The 17,010-nt window shown below is 33.7% G+C and overlaps 1 protein-coding gene across 19 annotated transcripts in view; it reads left to right on the forward strand.

Moving 5' to 3' along the window:
- The window catches only part of STPG2 (sperm tail PG-rich repeat containing 2), a 436,638-nt gene that overhangs the window by 308,953 nt on the left and 110,675 nt on the right, over nucleotides 1–17,010 (forward strand). For 7 of the 19 annotated variants that reach the window (XR_012060157.1, XR_012060155.1, XR_012060156.1 and 4 more), the window contains exon 13: nucleotides 6,586–6,688. The exons of 8 other annotated variants lie outside the window; for them this stretch is intronic. Coding sequence is in view for 2 of the 11 variants with exons in the window: in XM_072940251.1 (XP_072796352.1) it covers nucleotides 5,827–5,838 (12 nt within the window). In the remaining 9 variants the exon portion in view is untranslated. Of the gene's footprint in view, nucleotides 1–4,151; nucleotides 4,304–5,826; nucleotides 5,977–6,585; nucleotides 6,689–8,955; nucleotides 9,043–17,010 lie in introns of those variants that run through there. 4 more of the 19 variants (XR_012060158.1, XR_012060178.1, XM_072940251.1 and 1 more) reach the window with 4 other exon arrangements.

Consider the following 17,010-nt stretch of genomic DNA (forward strand, 5'->3'; position numbering starts at 1 on the left):
TCTTTTCTGGATAGATGCCCAGGAGTGGGATTGCTGGATCATATGGTAACTCTATTTTTAGTGTTTTTAAGGAATCTCCATGCTGTCCTCCATAGTGTCTACACCAATTTCCATTCTCACCAACAATGTAGAAGGGTTCCCTTTCTCCACACCCTCTCCAGTATTTATTATTTGTAGACTTTATGATGATGGCCATTCTGACTTATATGAGGTGATATTTCATTGCAGTTTTGATTTACATTTCTCTATTGATTAATGATGTTGACATCATTTCATGTGCCTGTTGGCCATCTGCATAACTCCTTGTAGAAATGTCTATTTAGTTCTTCTGTCCATTTTTTGATTGTAATGTTTGTTTGTTTGTTTGTCTTGATATTGAGCTATATATGCTGTTTGTATATTTTGGAAAATAATCTCTTGTCGGTTGCAATCCTGTAGGTTGTCTTTTCATTTTGTTGGTTTGCTTTGCTATGCAAAAGCTATGTAAGTTTGACTAGGTCCTATTTGTTTATTTTTGCTTTTATTTCTTTTGCCTTGGGAGACTGATCTAAGAAAGTATTGCTGTGATTTATGTCAGAGAATGTTTTGCCTATGTTCTCTTCTAGGAATTGTATGGTTTTATGTCTTATATTTAAGTCTTTAAGCCATTCTGAGTTTATTTTTCTGTATGGTGTGAGGGAGTGTTCTAACTTCATTGATTTGCATGCGACTGTCCAGCCTTCCCAATATCACTTGCTAAGGAGATTTTTATGACTGCATTTTGACTGATTCTTGTCATTCTTGTTTGCTTATGGTACCGTTTGCATTCAGAAATATTTAAATTATATATATTTAAACATAGATATCCATTGCTTCACAGTGCCTGGTTTTCTTTATTTAAAAAGGATCCTTTCATTCCAAAGGTATAAAATTATTTTCCTAACTTTTAAAAAATTAATCAATTGTTGTTATACCTTTGCTTTATAGGAAGATGACTTTCTCTGTCTAGCTTGAGGTAAAAAAATATACATATGTATATATATATTTTGGTATATATAGGCAGTTATGCCAAGGACATTATTAAGCAGCCATTTTCTTCATGTTTTTCATGTTATATGAGTATTATATTTATTTTAATCCATTTCTGGAACCTGTTTTTTAATCACTGATTTATTTTCTATTTCTATTTCAAAGTATACTCAGATCTACTCCTCTACTTACTCGAGTTCTTTTTTTTTTTTTTTTACTGAGAATGTGCCAAGGAGATTTGACCCTGCTCAAAGAAACAGTATAATTAATGACTTCACTTATTCAAATTTTTAAATCAAAGAGGGAGGGAGGGAGGAATGAGGAGACAGAGAGAAGAGGGATACTTCAGCTCATCTTCCCTACTTTATCCCTCAGTTTTTCAGATCTTGTAGCATATTCATTAGTAAGAGGAGTGGACATATGTCCTTCTACTTTGATATACCCTAGTAGACATGAAGCATGAGTTCTGGGGAAATTCGAGGAAAAAAAAGACTATGATATGATTATCTTGAAGCCTTACTGCTTTTTTCCCATTTGTCCTTTGCTTGTCAATTTATGTGTCATTTTTTCCCTATGTCCCTCATGTGTAGTGTTGTCTGTTAAAAAGCAAAAATATGAAGTCTTGATATTCAATTTATCTGGTGTACAAGGACTTTTTATGTAGTACCTATAACTAGAACTCCTATAAAGTGATTTATGAATATGATGGTCACACTTTAATAACATGGCAGCTATGTATGTTTCATATATTGAGGGTAGAAGATTGTTTTGGTATTCATGTTTTGATATTCAAGTCACTCAAGTGTCCTTAGGTTAGAACTATTACTTAGCTGGTCTTTAATAGTCAAGAAGCATCCCTTCTCTTTAGGCCTTTTTAAAGATTAGAGCAAACTTCATATTTTGTCAGGTTACAGGAAAACTTTGGCCCTGCTTTGATAAATGTAACGTAGTAAACTTCCTATCTCAAGAACTGAATGAGCATGATTATTTTATCATCCCAAAATATAAGCATTTCTCTCAATATCCATGACTTGTGCTACAGTTGACTTTGTCTTTTTTTTTCATATTTTCTTTGGCCATAATACCTTTAGTAAAGAGATCAGTAATTTTTTTCTAGTTTTTTTTTCTTTGTACTCTATAGATCAAAATATAAATCAGAATTTACCCCAAAATTATTTTCTGTTATTTTACTCTATTTTCATTCTTGTGGTCAGATATTTTCTGGAATTCCAAAGTCATTGCTAAGATATTTGAAGTTTGTTAATTCTTCCTGAAAGCCAGTTCTTTTTAGGTAGTATATGTAACAAAGGAAATATGTGCCATTTCACAGTCAAGAATTGACTAATTTTTGAAAAGATGATAAGGTTGATAGGTTATGGATAGCCCAGTGTAAAATCATAATTTCATTACATATAATGATGATATAATAACATATCAGTCATCAGTTAATTGTTGATTAGGGTGAAATGAGTCACTATTCTTATTCAGCCCAAGGCTGGGTTCATTGGGACTTTTAATCTGTAACCAGTCAGTCAGAAGCATGGGTGACAACCTGGACTTGTAACTGATGTGTTCAGTCTTGTGGGACTGAACCCTTAACCTGTGGGATCTGATGCTGTTTCTAGGTACACAGTGTCAGAATTGAATTGAATTGTAAGATAACCAGCTGGTGCCAGAGAATTGCTTGGTTGTGTGGAGAAAATACCCACACATTGGAACTGGGTGCAGAGTCTTACCCATGCTCAATAAAAACTCCTAGGAAACTAATAATAGACGGAAAATTCATTAATCTAATTGAATATTTACCCAAAACATAGGATGAACATTGTATTCAGTGTTACAATCTTAGAAGCATTTTATTCAAATTCAAGAAAATGACAAGGATGTCTTATGATTTCCACTCCAATTTAAGAGAATAATGGAGGCACTATCTTGAACAATGAGAAAAGGGAAAAAAATGTGGATAAAGATTAGTGTGGAAATTGATTCATAAAGATTGGAGCAGAAGGGTGGATGGAGTTTTAAAGAGCAAAAACTATGATAAGGCTATCAGATTTATTTTAGAATTAAAAAAATGACATCAGGCATTGGATTTGATGGAACATATGGAAAATATTAGTGATAGATAAATAGAAAATTAATAAAATAAAGAAGTCCAAAACTGGCATTATTTGAAAATGATATTATTAACATGAAAAATAAAAGAATCTATATACAAATAATAAATTTTATGAAATTTTGACAACCTCCCATTGTAAGATCATTATGCAAAAAGTGATTGCATTTCTATATACTAGTAGTAATTAGAAAATGTAAAATTATTTAAAAGTTAATATGTTATAGCAATAAAATATGTGGTACATAGAAACAAAACCAACAAAAGAAGTATAAATAAAAGTATATGGAAAGACATTACAATGACCTAAATGAAGAAATTTATTATGTTCATGAATAGGAAGCTTCTCAGATTTGAATTCTTTCAACTTGATCTGTGAATTTATGGCTTTTAAGAAAATGTTTCCCAAGGAACCTGACAAGATTGTTTAAAATTTATTTGAAGTAGTAAAGAATATATAAGAAGGAAGGAAGAAAATTCTAAGGAAGGAAATTGCAGGGAGATTCCTGGACCATATTAGATTTTATAGTGCTACAGTAATTAAATCAGTGTGGTACTGGTGTAGGGATCAACACACAGACCAGTAAACAGAACAGAATCCCTCAAAATAGACATCTATATGTGTGTGTGTATATATATATATATAAAATGAAATATTGATATATGAGAAAGCTGGCCTTTGAAGATCATTGAGTGAAAGATAGACTTTTTGAGACTTGTTGCAGAAAAAAAATAATCCATACGGGGAAAAAAAGGAAATTGAATCTTTACAGTACACCATATGCAACACTCAATTCTGGATAGATTAAATACTTATTTTGAAAAGTATAATTTAAATCTTTTAGAAGAATACATAAAGCTATCTTTATAAGAGTTTTAACTTTTAAAATAATTCACAAAAAGCACATAAGGAAATCTGGGAAACCAAATATCTAACTAACTGGAGTTCCAGAAAGAGAAAACAGAGCCCATTAAGGTAAGAAATTTATCAGATAATTAATATGAACATTTCTCCCTGGATTTAAAGATGTGATCTCCAGATTGAAAAGGACTACCAATGTCCTGGTACAGTGAAAGAAAAAGCAAACAAAAGCAAATGCACAAAGAAACAAAGGCACATTATTTTGAAGTTCCCAGAACAATTGGAGTAATTATACCAACAAAAATCTAAGGTCAGTTTTGGCTCCATCTCATCCATTCCATGACCAACCCTAATTAAACCAGCTTAAGTGCTCTAGACTCTATTTGTGCTATATTTCTCACATCATTCCTTTCCTTCCATTCCTTCTGCTGCTGTGTGGTTCTGATCATTATTTTCTCTTTTCTAGATGTTTCAATAACCTCCAAATTAATCTTTGCCTAAAATCTCTCTGCAATTTTAGTTTATTAGTCCTATGCACCTAGACAGTCAGGTTAACTGTGCCCAAAATTACTTCCTGTTTTCTGTTGCTTCTTAAATTAAGTCCAAATCCTTATCTTGGTTTTTAAGGATATGTGTAGAAATACTCCAACTCTAATTTTTGAATTTTTTTCCCACTGCACATATGCATACCTGTTCTTTAGCTATTTTGTGGGGAAGATGTATGTGTGACTATATCTTCTAGTTACTGACTCATAGTCACTTCTAATCTTCTGTAGGTGTTGTGCCATCCAATATAGAGTGTCATCTCTGTGTACCTCTTTCTGTAGCAATTCCATCTAGCCTCAAAGCCCATTTCAAAGCTTTCTCCTTTATGAATCCTTTTTTGAGCTCTTAACAAATGTGAAATAAGCATGTATCTCATTGGAGATCCATATTTACTTGAACACTTCCAAAATATTTGCCCTTTTTTTGCTTTATATTATAACTATTTGTTTGCTGGTCTTATAGTATTTGATTTTAAGCCCTTTGAAGAAAGGGCTTTATTTTATACATGTTTATATTCCAGCATCTAGCATGCACCTTACACAAAGGAAGCATTTGATAAACATTTACTTATTGAATAAAATTCTTAACTTTATTCAATTAGCATATACTTTTAATTTCAAAAAGAGGGAAAGGTTTGATTAAAAATTCCAAATTATGTACACAGTAAAAGTAAATTTTATATGTATATATTAATTATTTGGGTTTGATGAATTGAAACCTCACAAAAATATATTGGCATGAACCTATGTATAAAAAAGATATGTGTATAATCATTTCTTAATCCTACTAAGTAATTAGCTTTAATGAAACAAACCTAAACATTCTAATATTTTATTTTTCATTTGTTAGATTTTAAAAGTGGATAAATATATTCTCTTAGTTAATAAATCAAAAAGAACTGCTGACATTAATTTGGGTTCTCAGATCAAAATATGGTAATTTAAAAATTTTATTCATTTTATGTTATCATTTAATTATACTTATCAGAATGATTATTGTTTTTCTGTTGCCTTTCTGATTGCTGTTTCTTCTGGAGTTTTATTCAGTGCAATTTACTTATTAGAAGAATATATTTTAATATATTTTCTTTTTATATATATCACATGTTTGAATTTAAACATTTAATCATAAAAAATGATTTAAGACACTCAGGCATTTCTCTAATTTTGTATCAAAGGAATAGTATGCTTAGAGAATTGTTAAAAAATGCAGGTATATATCTATGACCTAGCTAAAAGCATGTTTTAAAGCTTTTCTTACTATTTACAACAAATAATATTCTGGAAATCTTAAGGTACATCTATGAGAAGGCAACATGGATTAGCTACCAACATCCTGACTTACGACATTCACAGGATTAATGAGAAGGTTAGCTTATACCTTCTCAGAAAATCATGATTTGGATATTGATACAAGAAGAAGAAACCAATTTGGTTGCAGTGAACCATGGCAGACTAGGGTACAACATGTGCTTGAAAGAAATAAAAGGTACATTGTTCGGAATTTTATCCCCTTATCTCTTATTTCACTTCATTTTTCATCTTCAAGTGTGATGATCTGTGGAAGGATCGGGTTATCCAAAAGTGTACCATTTATTTATAACTACAAAATTTTCCAAGCTACAAAACTTCCTAGCCTTATGTTTCAAAAATCGAGCTAGTCACCTTATGAGCTGTCTCGCATGGGGATAGCGTTATGTAAATTGGGTCTCCAGTATTATGTAAAGTGATTAATGTTAGAGAACACGAAACAGCAAATATTCATCTTTTTCTCTGACAGTTACACTCCTGTTATGTAGTCAACTGTTTTTTTCCTGCTCTAATTCTAAATACTAGGGTTTGTTAGTGGAAATTGATTTATAAAATATAAATGTTACAATTTCATTTAAATTCTTTTAAAATACTCTGATAAATGGACCCACTGTTTTTCTACTTCTAAGTCTCTTTATTGTTGTTCAGTTGTTTCTTAGTTGCATATTTATCATTTTATCGACTAAAATCACTTTCTTCTGTCTTTGAATTATTTTTAATGCTGTTCCTTGAACAACTTGCAGGTTATTCTGTATGTTGCTGGTACTGAGGTATGTCACTAAACTGAGTATTCCAGATGCAGACTCAATATAATTGTGTAGTGAAGAATTTCACCTCCTAATTTTGGTATGTGAGGTCTTTTACTTATCCCCAAATAGAAATGGCCTATTTTCCTGATGCATTTTAATGTAAATTGTATATCACCTGCTTTCTCTATGCAAAACCTGAGAGTAAAACTGCATCATATTTTCTACTTTAAATTCTTTGCTTTTAGTAACTTATTTGGTATCAGTTAAGTATATAATCATTCATATTAATTTTTATATCATTCTGTGATAGTACATCTGCATCCTATACTTAAGTCAGGTATAACCTCTTGATTCTTTCACTATAGGTGTGTGTGTGCACATGATCAAAAGGCATATATAAATTATATAGACATGTATTTATTATAACTATACATATTTATGTGTTTGTAGGCTAAGAACACCTCGATAGATTAAAAATGATCACCTAGAACAGGAGTTGGCAAACTATAGTCCATGGGCTAAACTGGGATTCCTATTTTGTAAATAAAGTCTTATTGAAATGCAACTATAGTAATTTTTATATATATTGTGTATTGGACATTTGCAGCACAAAGGCAGAGCTGAGTAGTTGTGGCCAAGACCTTATGATCCACAAAGCCTGATTTATTTTCTGTCTAGTCTTTTCAGAAAAAATTTACCAACTCCTGACCTAGAAAATTGTTTATATGGTTGTTAAGTGCTTAATAAATGAACGTTTAAATTAATATGTGGATGAATTTAATGATTGTTAGGTTAAAATTTCTGATTCATGGATTATTACTAACATTGCTTTCATTATTTTAAAATATGACATTTATGTATTTAATATAGAAAATGACAAAGAAGCTAATAAAGACAGGTAATAATTTTCTTGCTTTACAGTAGCTATTGATGTTTCTAAATAAAAGCAATGCACATACATAATCCAAAGTTAACTGTAATTATGAAGTCTTTGTTATTCTTTTCAGAAAATACAATCCATAATAATTACACACACATTCAGTAACACATGTGAGAGCACACCCTCATCTATTTTACACCTTTTTCTTCTTGGAGATGTTTTCACATTAATACATACGTAACCTCCTATTCCTGACTGAATGGTATTCCTTAAGAGGAAGCAACCTATAATCAGTGCAGGTTTACATCCCACTTCTACTACTGTCTAGCTGTGTGACCTTGGGCAAGAACTCCTCATGCTTGTGTTTTCCATCTTTAAAATAGGTATAATATCTCAATATTTTTGTGTGGATTAGGTAGAATTATACACATTAAATGCTGAGAAGAGTGAGTAGCAACTGTTAGTTGTTTTTGTTTTTTGCTATTGTTGGACACTTTAGTTGTTCCCTGTATTTTTGCTATTACAGCTTTGCAAAAGATACCTTTTTAATAGTACCTTGGAAAACTTTGATAGTCGTATCTGTAATTCCAAGTTGTGGGTTTTCTGGGCCAAAAGGAATGTCCATTTCAATTTTCAAAAATTATTGCCCAATTATTTTTCAGAAATAGTACTCCAATTTGTATTCTCACTGATGGTGTGAACTCTTTCCACCACACCGTTGCCTGCAGTGGATATCATCAAACTTTAAAAATTTGTCGTTTAGACTGGTGAATGATGACTTTTAAATTTACTTATTGTAATGAAATGGGTTTTTTTTTCATATATTCCGTGTTGGCTTATATTTTTGGTCTATAAAATATTTATTCGTATTCTACCCAGTTTCCACTAGGATAGTTTATTTCCTTCATAGTAGTAGTGATCCCTTTATAAATTAACCAAAATGCTTACATGGATATCCTATCTGAGATAAACAAGCTTTCCTGGAATGTTGTAAATTTCTTAATTGCATTTGTCATATTTTTCTTATATTGGAGTATTTAAACTTTTACCGAATTCATCAAGCTCTGGGGAACATAATCCTGATTTATGTCTTACATCCCTTTTACATCATATTACTGTTTGTGATACCATGCATTTGATTACTTGACTTGAGAAAGCGATCTCAGGATCATCTCCTCTGAGCATCACAACCATGATTAAAACTGCTCAAAGGTGAATGGGAGTATGAAATTAATTTTTCTTTACTTTTGGATATTCCTATAAATTTACTGATGCACACAGCCGTTGGGAATTCATTCCATATCAAGGAGTGTCAGGATAAGTCCTAATATGTAATTTTTCAACATCCTGAAGAGATTCTTTTAGAAAATGAGCACCTACTATATTTCATATTCTGCGATGTGACAGGGCTAGAGATATAGGAATAGAGGTTGGGGCTAAGGTTAGATGTCTGAAGTGTGAAACAGAAACCTATGACTTTCTAGGGCTACAAAGACTATTCTAGAAAATGCCTCCCATCTTCTCCGGACTCAGAATAGAAACTTGGGCCACTAACCTCCATCAAAAACACTGTAAGTTAAAAATAAGGCCATCGGACTTGTGTAGTAAGTCGTATTACCCACATTAATTCATAATGTTACCTGTTGTTGAAATTGGCTAGGGAAGAAGGGTTCATATACAATAAGTTGAAGATTCTTATTAGTTTGAAAATTTGAATATTTTTATAATTTATTTAATATCCTCTTGGTACTTCTTCAGTTCCCAAGAAGTTATAAAGCCATCTATCCATTAAATATTGTTGCGTGTTGTCTTAAACATAGTATAATACAGAAAACATGTTGATGAAAAATAGTGACTAATTAATTTGGCATCTAATTATAGAGGGTAGTACTTCTCAGAAAATTACTTTTTCTTAATGCTTTTCATAATCATTTTAATATTTGAAATATTTCCCTAATGTTTAGATGAAGAGAGAGGGTAATGATAAATATGTATTTTATTCTTCATTTTACTCATCCACTTAATAAATATTTGTTGAATAGTAAGACCTAATAATTCTCAAAGATACTTCAGTGATATGATGGATGAATGAATTATGGACCCAGTTCTCTAGAGACCTGTGTTTTACTAGCAAAGACAAAATAAACATTATCTATATGGCCACATTGATATGGCCCATACATAAGAGGGGTACAAAATCTGTATACTGTCTGGTGTAATTTTTGTTTTAATCATCAAATGTAATTTAAGAAACCCATCAGAAAAGGAAGTCTATTGCATGTATCCATATTTCTGCAGTTTCTGTGGTTTCTTCTTCCTTGCTGATGCTCCAAGTTCTTTCCTTTAATTGCATAACTTCCTTTACCTGATACTTAAGTGTAAGTTGGTTACCAACAAATTCTTTTAGTTTTCCTCCATCTGAAAATGTCATTATTTCCCTTTCATTTCTGAATGCTGGTTTTTCCAGGTATAAAATTCATGTTGACATTTCGTTTCTTTTAGCACTTGAAAACACTGTGCCACTTCTTTCTGGTTTCCATGATTTTTTTTTTCCATGAAATCTGCTATTATTCAAATTGGTGTTCCCCTTTTAATGTCATTTCTGTCTAGCTGCTTTCAAGATTTTTTTTTTCTTTAGTTTTTAGAGGTTTAATTATGGTATGCCTTGTCATGATTTCTTTGAGTTTATCAGGTTTGGAGTGTTTTGCTTCTTAATACACAGGTTTGTCTTTCATCAAGGAATTTCATCCATTATTTCTTTGAATATACCTTTAGCATGATTTTTTTTTTCTGTTTTCCTTATGGGACTCAGATGATATGAATATTGGGTCATTTTATATTGTCTCTCAGGTCCCTTAAGCCCCTGAGGCTCTGTTCATTTTTTTTTTATATATTTTCCCTATTGCTTGAATTAGATGAATTCTACTGATTTGTCCTCAGTTTCACTAATTGAGTCCTATATCATCTCCACTCTGCTATTAAGTCCATTCAGTGAATGCTTTGTTCCTGAATTTTTCAGTTGTATAGAAGTTCTATAATTTCCATTTGCTCATTTTTAATAATTTATTTTCAGAGGTTTCCTATTTTTATTTGTTTTAAGGGAACTTGTGATTGATTGTTAGATAACATTCATGAGGGCTTCCTTAAAATTCTTGTCAAATAATTCCAACATCTAATTCATCTCACTTTAGCATCAGTCATTTCTCTTTAAGATTGATTAACTTTGTTTCTGGTATGATGGATGATTTTTTATTGTATATCCCAGACAGTTTACTTATTTTCAAATTTTTCTATTTTGTCTAGGTCCTATTTTAGCAGGCAGTCACCTTGTTTAGATTCAGCTGACCGTTTCTGACTAATTTTTTAGGGTTATGGTTGTAAAGAGAGTTTAATTTTTAGAGACTTTACAGCTTTACAGTGATCTTTTTTGTTTATCCAGCACCACTGGTGCTCCTCTTGGGCCCTTCTGATGCTACCTGAGGAGGCACAAGGTGTTTGGTAGACTGGGCCATAGTTTTCTCTCAGGGGCACGGAGGGTGGGTCTTAGATATGTGGAAATAAAGAGGCTCTTTTGTTGGCTCAGGATTACCCTGTCTATGAGTGATTCATAACACTTTCCAGTTTGAGTACTTGTAATAAGACCTTCCCTACCAATGCCCTTTGGCCCCCTTAGTATTTTCAGGAAATACTAATTTCCTGTGTGCTAGAAAAGAGAGTCTCAGACTTAACAGGGTCAAATGGCTTTCTTGGCTGGGCTGTTTAGTGGCTAGATCCCTCTTGCCAGTGGAAACCGAGCTACTTTGATATTTCTTTCTTGGGTGAGATGAATCTCAGGCCTGGTGGTGAAAGAGAGCATTTCTGGTCACTTAATATCAGTAGAGCTCTTGATCTCTTTGATGGTGTTTACTGGCTGTCCTATGTCTCTTAGAGGGAGGGAGGTGTCTCGGCCTATTGACAACAAAAGGGCTTCCTGATCCAATCTGTGTTGTGGTTGGTTTCTTCTAGCTGGTTCTGATGCTATGGTGTAGATGGTTGAGAAAGGACAGTCTCAGATCCACAGGTACGAAGAGACTTCTATTACTGAGTTTTGAGAATTTCTTATATATTCTGGGTGGATATCAGATATGTTTTGTGATTTTTTTTTAGAGTCTATGGTTTATCTGTTTAATTTCTTAATAATTCATTCAAAAATAAGTTCTTAATTATGTTGACGTCTAATTTATCAATATTTGTTTTACATATTGTACTTTTGGCATCATATCTAAGAAGTTTTTGCTTAATCCATGGACACAAAGTTCTCTAATATCTTCTAAAAGTTTTGTAGCTTTTTTTTTATATAATGTGAGCTTTGAGCTGAAGTTTATTTTATTGCATATGAATATCCAATTGTTCTAGCATCATGCATTGACAGACTGTCCTTTGTCTACTGAATTGTCTTTTCACCGTTGATATCACTTGTGAGTCTATTTCTAGACTTACTGTAGCTATTCTTTCTATTCCATTCTTTTTGATCTATTTGACTATGTGTAGCCAGTGCTGCACACTGTTCTAACTAATGTAGCTTTATAGTAAATTGTGAATTAAGTAGTTCTCCAAATTTTTTTCTTTCTCAAAGTTGTTTTAGCATCAAATTCTCTGTATTGCATGTAAATTTTAAAATCAATTTCTCAATTTCCATCTTTTAAAAAAACCTGCTTTTTAATGAGATTGTGTTGAATGTGTAGTTATATTGAAGAAGAATTGCCACCTTAACAATATTGACTCTTACAACTAATGAACATATGACTCTACACTACTTAAGTTTTCTTCAATTCCTCTTAATATTTTACGACACATTTTAGTCTGTAGTTACTGCACATCTTTTTTCATAGGTCTCCCTAAGTATTTCATATTTTGATGCTATTGTAAATACTGTGGCATTTTTTAAAACTTTAATTTCTTATTGTTTATTCCTCATATGTAGAAAGGCAATTGATTTTTATGTATTGATCTTGTATCCTGCAATTCTACTCAAATCAATTGTCAGTGCCAATAGCTTTTCTTATAAATATCACAGGATTTTCTACATACATGATAATGCCTTCTGCGAATTAGGAAAGTTTTACTTCCTTTCCATTATGGATGCAGCTTATTCCTTTTTCTGGCCTTATTGCAGTAGGTAGAACTTCCAGTAAAATGTTAAATAGAAGAGGTGAGAGCAGGTATCTTTGATTTTTTTTTCTGATATTAAGAGACTGTGTTTTAGATTTTGCTCCTCTAATCCATCTGGCTAGAACACATCATGTCTTGTTTCTTTCCCCCTAGCTGAATAGTCCTGGATGGATTATTGCACTGGGGATAATTCTCATGCTCTGAAGTTGGGTATAAGAGCCAGCGATTGTCCTAAAATTATTCCCTATTAGTTAGTTCATATGAAAACAGCAGGAACTCTTGGTTAACTCCTAAGCAAAATTTTCCCCATTTTTAAAAAATTGACTTGTTTGTTTTTCTTAAGGAAAACGTTCCCCAAATTTGTAAAATGAAGGCTCAGTGTTGTTATTTTTAAAAGGAGGTTCTGGCAACTTAATCTCTGTTAATACCTGCCTTATGACTAGAGTAGTTTGGCACTTTATTCCAACATTACAAAGGACTTGGCAAGTGACCAGTAATATACAGTTACTATTCCTTCAACTTGTTCTGAGTGATCCTAGATAGACCTCTTTATATTGCTGCTTTGGAAGTTTTTGTAGCTGGTAATGGGGTGGAGCTGAACTAGGTGGCAACTGTGAAACTGGCAATCAGGACATTAAATCTTTTCTTCTGGTGGGAGAAATTCGTCTAATGGAAGAAATTGTAGCCTTGGCTGGAAACCATGACAGCCTAGATCATCAAATCTATGTTTGTTTATAAGTTGGTAAATGATGAAGGTTTAAAAAGTAGCATTAGAGTAATAAAGTAAGGGAATTTTCATCAGTATTGTTAAGAATCGTGTGTTTATGCAAAAAATATATCCCTGGGTATGTATCATTGATAAGCATACTATAGTGTCTCAGAAACATCAGGAGACTGTCAGATTCTTGATAATATTTGTCACTTTGTGGACATTCTCTTCTCTGAGTTTATGACAGCAGTTCACACAGCCCTGACATCATTTATCTCCATCTTGCAGTGTAAATAATACAGACCTTGCTGGTTATCCAAGTAACCTAAAATTTATATTCATATAGCTTTTAGGATTATTCCTGGCATTTGGATGCATTCAGTAAATAAAACAGTTAAAGGTATAATTGTGCCCCCAATCAATTTATCATTCTAAACTATACCTTTTACTCGGTTACCAATACTGTGTTTTGATTTAGGCTTCCCCCCCCCCCCCCCCCGTAATATATGAAAAACATTCTTTTTTAAGAAATTATAAGAAATTAAATTCTTGTTAGAGAAATTGACCTATTGATGGTTGGTAAGAACATAATGACAGAATAAAAGACAATGATGAGTATAAGTAGATGATTCAAGAGAAACATTAAATAGTATAAGCAAGTGAATTTTTATTGTAATAATAAAACAATATCCTCTATTAGTTACTGGATTTGCTCATTTTTGTCTTAATTCACTATTATTTGCCATGAAATTTGTAACTAAAAATTTTTACATATTATATTCTGATACTCACTATTTTCAGGCTTACCTATCTACTAAATTGATTTTCTAACCCACTAAAATGGACTTAACTTGCAATTTGACAAATGCACCGAGTAGGTGTAGGCACATTCTACAGGTCTTAGTAGTTTGTGATTTAGGAAAACATTTGGAGTAATTGTGGGTTCTAAAGTCAATGCCTGACTTCTTACACAATGAGGGAGACTTGTAGGGCAGAAATAAGAGATGAGGTTGGGACAGAGGCTGTGGTTCCCAGAGCCAGTGTTGATTATAGCTTATAGATCCTAGATAAAAGGAAAATCACTTTATGGTCTAAATTTCTACTTAAAACAGTTAATTATCAAATAATAAGGTCAAAAAAAGAAATAATCACAAATGGGAACAGAATAAATGGTACAATTATTTTCCCATTTTGGTATCTGGAAAGTATTAAAACAAAAACAAAAACAAAACCGCAGAAATCTCAAGTAAATAGAGTTGGGTGACCAGAAGGGGGAGGTCTCACCCCCTGCAACATAGCAGAGCCCAACAGGAGGAAGAAAGATTGCTCTTTCCTGGCAGGTACTCAGCCAGTGAAAGCCATGGACTCTGTTTAGCCTTCCCCGCTTCCTTTTCCCTCTATAAAAGCATTCTCCTTCCCTTGCTTGCTGTGACTTGCACTTGGCTAGCCATGGTTGTAGACTCCCAAGCTGCAATTCTCTGCTGATCCCCAGTGGACTCACCTTTGCTAGAGAAATATCTGGCAGTCTATTTCAGATCAACATTTTGGTGTCCCATACTGGGACCAAAGGAGGCTCCTGACGATTCCAGGGCTGGTAAGAAAACAGGTGCATACCCACAGTTAAGCCTGGATTCGAGCTCATACACTCTCTGCGTTTGAAGCTCTTCAGGCTTTATTCAAGACCTTCTTAAAGTTTTCATCGTTCTGGTTAAGGTCCTGTTGTGTTTATAGGTACTTGTTTGGCACTTTGGTCTGATCTTGAGATCAGACTGAACCAAAGCTGGCTGAAAATGCCTTTGGCGCAATTCCTTCAGGAAGGGGCTGCTTCAAATGAAACTGTGCCAGTTTTCCAGTCTCTGACCTGTTCCTTTGGAAGGGGCTGTCCTCTGGAGACTGGCGAAAAGAGCCTTCAGCCTGGCTTCTCTGGGACCAAACCATCTCCTTGGGACTGGTTGCAATTAGTGCACAGGCTTTTTGAGACGAGCCATGTGTGCTGTAAGCTGGGTGAGCTGTTTGAAAATTGTTCTTTACGTTAGAGGGAAAACCTCTGACAAATTGAATCCTGGTTATCAGAGTATTTTGAGGGCACTCTCCCACCCACAGAGACTTCAGCTCTGATTTTATGTTTCAAAACCATGGTCCTTCCTCATATGCATTTCTAAGTAAATGGACCAACCTGACCAAAGGCAACTGAGAATATCAGTGGCCATTATAGGGAACTTTTGAAATCCCCAAATTTAATCTCCTTGTAATTGAATTGGGCTACAGTAGCTCAACAATTCCAAAACTGAGTGGAATGCTTATTTGAATAGGTATTTTGAGGCTTCCCAGTGTTATTAGGAGTCTAAAATTGCTTCCCTGCCAAATAAATTTTAAGTTTAACTGAGGCAAACAGAGGATTAACGAAAGATAAAATGAATCCCGAAGCCTCAGGCTCTTCTTCCTTGGCTTCTCGCCATCAGACTTCACCTCTAGCTCCATCTTCCTGTTTCCCTCTGTGCCACCTCTGCCTCTGCAATTTTCCCATACTAATTGCTTGCCCATAAAACTCTCCCCACTTCATTTTCCTCTGAACTTGTCAGAAACCATCCCTTTAAAATTAAATTTTCTGAGGATCCAGAAGCTAAACCTTTAATTTCTTATGCTCCCTGGACTAAAGCTGAACTGCGAGCTGTAGTCAAAGATTTTCCCAAAGTAATTGAAAGTCCTCAGATTTGCTAAGAAATTGAATATAGTCATTTAAACTCACCAGCCTCGGTTCTCTGCTTAGACAATTCATATGCCATTCGCCAAACACCAGGCCCAGTATTGGATGAAAACTGCTAATTGGGAAAATCCTGAAAGGTTATTAGAATTGCAACCAAGAGATTAGCTTACTAAGCTATTATATTATCAGGCTAAATCCATTATTAGGGGATTTCATTGAGCAATTCCTAGAACTTTCCAAAGCCTGTTGATGGGAACAAAATTCAGGCTTGTACACAAAAATCTGATGAACCTGTTTCTGATTAGTATAATCAACTTCAGATTATTTTTAAAGAAAATTCTAGTCTTCCTTCGGGTATTCATTTCACTCGGGTAGCTTTTAACTCTGTTTATTAACAGGCTGAACCAAGACTTTCCCTTCTAGTAAAAAGGGCCAGGATGGAATGGGAAACTATGTCTACTCCAGATTTTGTGAATGTGGCAAACCAGCGCTCTTGCTCTGCAGATGACCCACCTCAAAGCAAGACCGCCAGAATTCTTAAACTTTAACTTCAGCAAATGAAGGCTCCGAAACAAAACCAAAACTCTTCTAGTTTCTGCTAGTATTGCAAACAGCCAGGACATTAGAAAAGAGATTGTTGCAAATGTAAGTGCTTTAGGTGCCTTCAGACCTCTGACCAGCCTTTCCAACTTCCAATTCTCAATAGCAGGACTCTGAGGAACTACAGGGACTCTTCCCAATCCTCCCTCTTAATCAGTTTGGTAAAACATTTCTCCAGATTAAGGATGAATCTCTTCCAGTTCTAACCAACATGGGGGCCATACTTTGCGTGCTCAACCCCACTACTGTAAAACAGCCACCGCCTTGTAGTACTAAAACAGTTCAAATAGTGGGGATCTCTAATGAACCTTAAGAGGTTCCTGTCTCTGAGCTGTTCCCTTTTGTTTAGGTCCTTAAAGAGACACACACCCT

The sequence above is a fragment of the Vicugna pacos genome, chromosome 2 (assembly GCF_048564905.1).
Source record: "Vicugna pacos chromosome 2, VicPac4, whole genome shotgun sequence".
In the NCBI taxonomy this organism is placed as follows: Eukaryota; Metazoa; Chordata; class Mammalia; order Artiodactyla; family Camelidae; genus Vicugna; species Vicugna pacos.